Genomic DNA, 4,048 nt, shown 5'->3' with positions numbered 1-4,048 from the left:
ATGTCATTGAATCTAAGATGTCATCAGTTATAAGGTGTACCATAATTTTATGTACCTCTAAGAAATAAAAATGCTGCTAATTAAAATATATGGCATTAATTTTAAGATACCTCTCTATAACAGATATTAAAACATGCATCTTAGAATCAGTGAGCTATGGTATGCATTCTTTTTCTCTTATGCTTTCTACCGCCCCCACCACCACCAAATTTCACACTCTAAATAAAGCAAAACAAACATAGTTAGAATACTTATTTTCTGTAGAGCACTTAGCAAGCATAACTTTCCACCATGGGAGCAAGCTAGCTGTGTGAGTCAGACCTTTTACCGTTAGGCTGGCTGAACGTCACTGAAGCGTTCTTCTGGTGCACTGACCTGCCTGGTGAAGTGCCCGACTCTAAATGGCATCTTGCTGACCCAAAGCTCTCTACACTGATGAAGGCTTTGCATTTTCATCACAAGGTACTATAGGGCGTCATGCTTACCCTGTCTGCTCATACAAAGGTGCTGTTATGCATAATTGTTCCTTAAGATGTGTCAATGCAGGATTTTGCTCTCGCTGTGCTGAAACCCTGAAGACAGAGGAGAAAAAAAAAAGAACAAAATATTTCCGTTCTAGGTGTTCAACCCAGAACTAAAACTAGAAAAATCAAAGCCATGCACAAAACTACCTCCCTAGAGAAAGGCTAGTCCCTTTTCCTCCCCATCCATTTCTTAATGAACCTCGTAGAAAACAGCGAATTCTTATCAAAGCTGATGAAAAGCGCCAACATGTCTGAAATGAAATACGACTTTTCCTGTGAACTCTACCGAATGTCTACGTACTCGACTTTCCCCGCTGGTGTTCTTGTCTCAGAAAGGAGTCTTGCTCGCGCTGGTTTTTATTACACGGGTGTGAATGACAAGGTCAAATGCTTCTGCTGTGGCCTGATGCTGGATAACTGGAAACAAGGCGACAAACCGATTGAAAAGCATAAAAAGTTGTACCCTAGCTGTGGCTTTCTTCAGAAACTAAATTCAGGTAACATTTCGGGAGCCACCTCTCCGCTTCATTTGCCTTCTTCGGGAACAAATTCCACGCATTCAGTATTTCCAAGTTCGGAAAACAGTGGTTATTTCAGTGGCTCTTATTCCAGCTTCCCCTCAAGTCCTGTGAACTCCGAACCAAATCACGATGTGTCTGCCTTGAGAAGTCCCAACCACTGTATAATGAATACGGAACACGCCAGGTTACTTACTTTCCAGACGTGGCCATTGACCTTCCTGTCGCCAATCGATCTGGCAAAAGCGGGTTTTTACTACATAGGACCTGGAGACAGGGTGGCTTGCTTTGCCTGTGGTGGAAAACTGAGCAACTGGGAGCCAAAGGATGATGCTATGTCGGAACACCTGAGACATTTCCCCCACTGCCCGTTTTTAGAAAGTCGGCCTCAAGACACTTCAAGATACAGTGTCTCTAATCTGAGCATGCAGACGCAGGCCGCCCGTTTCAGAACATTCTGTAACTGGCCCTCGAGTGTTGGAGTTCATCCTAAGCAGCTTGCAAGTGCAGGTTTTTATTATATGGGTAAGAAACTTAATCTAAAAAAATTCAAAATGTTTTATGCATTTCAGTGGGCAAATTATAAGTTTTGGTCCAACATCAATTTTAGGTCACAATGATGATGTCAAATGCTTTTGCTGTGATGGTGGACTGAGGTGTTGGGAATCTGGAGATGACCCGTGGGTCCAACATGCCAAATGGTTTCCAAGGTAATTGTTTTGAAATTTCTTTGTAAATGTGTGTGATTATTATGAGATGGGTTATATGTGTTTACCTTGTAGTCAGCCATTAGTTGATTCTTTGTTTCAGACATACATTTGTGAATAAATTTAGGATGCATTGCTTAGAAAAATAATTACTTAAAATATTTTGATGGAAATTTAAGACAAAGAAGAAATAAATTTAGGATTTTCTGTATAATTAGTATATATTTTAATATATGCTCATTATAAAACCAAAATCACATGTTATAAACAAATACAGAGACAAAAAATTTAAAATGCCCAGAACTCACAACCTAAAGATAGCTACAGCTACCATTTTACTGAACATCCTCCAGAATCTCTTTATGCATATGTACATATAGGATGTCCCCCCAAAATGTATACACTTTGAATAATTATAAAAGCAGTGTTTTTAAAAACACATTTCATTTTCAAAGTTGAGCTATCAACTGTTGAAGTGTTTTGGGACACTCTGTATATAGATAAATGTATATAATTTCTCTACATGAATTATATATTGTTTTGAGGCTTTTTTCAATCAATTTTATATCTTGGACATATTTTCATTCATTCAACATTCAATAATATTAATCAACCATCTATTGCCAGGCATTGTTCTGGGCACTTAAAATACTCAGTGGGACAGGCCCAAGACTTATGGTTTCATACTGATTTTACTGTATTATGCTACATAATCCCTTAATAAAGAAGTTATGTAGCATGTTGGAAGGTAATAAGTACTATGGATAAAAAGAAAGAGAGCACAATACCCATCACATCTAGCTTTTTGATCACTACTTAGCTTTTTATTGTCATGTCTTATACTTTTGATTATTCCATACTTGTTTACACTCTCCTTTTTTTATTAAAATCAGGTGGTTATAATTATATTTTTCATGGTCAAAACTTTCAGTATATTTAATGGTGATTACTAAACTTGATATCCTAACTTCTTTTCATTACATATGCTTTTTTAAAATATAAAACTGTATCTTCATTTGCAGCAACATTGTGCTCCCCAAATATTTCAGATTTCAAAAATTATGAAGGGATAAAGAATACTTTACATAGATGTCTTAAAAAGTGCTGCTTTTTGTGAATATGTAAAAAGAACGGTAAATTTGCTTTGGTAGTGTCATGAATTAATTTTGTACTTAAATTTGACAATGGATGTGTATTATCTAGGAAATGTCAAACTTGTGAATATCTGACTTAATAGAAAATGTTTAGCTTCCTCATTCTTTCTTCTTGTCCCTCTTTGTATAGTTTCATCTTTTAAGCATATAAAGCTAATTTATGAACAGTATTACCAGTTACAGCCTTCTTGCTTACATCATCTCACCTTTGACTGCAGTGTCTCTTAACACTTCTCATATGCTGCATGATTAGTCAAATGGTTATATGCATATCTGTGCTAATTTAAAATGTGTAGCAGTCTACAAACAGCCAGATTCAAATAACTTCTCAAACTTAATTTTGTTTGCATTTTAGGTGTGAGTACTTGATACGAGTTAAAGGACAAGAGTTCATCAGTCGCGTTCAAGCCAGCTATCCTCATCTACTTGAACAGGTAGGGACTGTATTAGTTTTTTAATCGTTGGTTAACAACAGATAAAATATTTTATAATAATTAGAGAGTAGTATTTTACTACAAAGGCAAGACTTGCTTTAAAAATACATTTTCTGCCCTGGCTGGTGTGCTCAGTGGTTAGAGTGCCCGCCCGCCCACCTAAGGGTCTCCAATTGGATTCCCAGGGAAGGGCATGTACCTAAGTTGCAAGTTCGATCCCTGGCTCCATCGATCGACATCAATATTTCTCTCTCTCTCTCCTTTTCTCCTTCTCTCTCTTCTTCTTTCTTCCCCTCTCTCCATCCTGTCCACTCTCTAAAACTAAATGGAAAAGATGTCCTTGGGTAAGAATTACCAAAAAAAAAAAAGTTTTCTTTTTTACAACACCCAGCATGATCTTAGAGTACTATTTTTAGGATAAAAACAGATTCAGAATTAGAAACCTCCTGAAAAATAATATTTAAGTTATATTTCTCTCTAAGCATTTTTCTAAGGAAGTTGCAATAAAATTTGAGGGAAAAAAATGGGTGGAGGTGATGGTAGAATTATAATGGTTTACTATATTAATTTTTCTTAAAAAGATTTGAGAAAGAGAATTGTATTCCTCTTTCTAATCTTCTTGGAAAAGCAAATAACAATTTATATAGCCCAGCCGGTGTTGCTCAGTGGTTGAGCATCGACCTATGAACCAAGACGTCCTGGTTCGAGTCC

At 36.6% G+C, this 4,048-nt stretch overlaps 1 protein-coding gene and 1 long non-coding RNA gene across 2 annotated transcripts in view; one reads left to right on the top strand and one right to left on the bottom strand.

The window, feature by feature from the left end:
• Positions 1 to 239: 239 nt before the first annotated feature.
• LOC107184904 lies at positions 240 to 917 on the bottom strand. Its single transcript, XR_001515803.1, has 2 exons — positions 826 to 917; positions 240 to 572 (listed from the first exon to the last, which is right to left on the bottom strand). It is a non-coding gene; the product is annotated as an uncharacterized LOC107184904 (long non-coding RNA).
• BIRC3 (baculoviral IAP repeat containing 3) overlaps positions 569 to 4,048 on the top strand; it is a 12,593-nt gene continuing 9,113 nt past the window's right edge. Inside the window, exons 1-3 of the mRNA XM_006775243.2 lie at positions 569 to 1,567; positions 1,653 to 1,752; positions 3,259 to 3,337. Coding sequence (XP_006775306.1) covers positions 718 to 1,567; positions 1,653 to 1,752; positions 3,259 to 3,337 — 1,029 coding nt within the window. The 5' untranslated portion in view covers positions 569 to 717. The remainder of the gene's footprint in view (positions 1,568 to 1,652; positions 1,753 to 3,258; positions 3,338 to 4,048) is intronic.

This window comes from Myotis davidii, unplaced genomic scaffold, assembly GCF_000327345.1.
Source record: "Myotis davidii unplaced genomic scaffold, ASM32734v1 scaffold8, whole genome shotgun sequence".
Taxonomy (NCBI): Eukaryota; Metazoa; Chordata; class Mammalia; order Chiroptera; family Vespertilionidae; genus Myotis; species Myotis davidii.
Note: the sequence above shows the minus strand (reverse complement) of the source record. Positions and strands in the feature narration are given on the sequence as shown.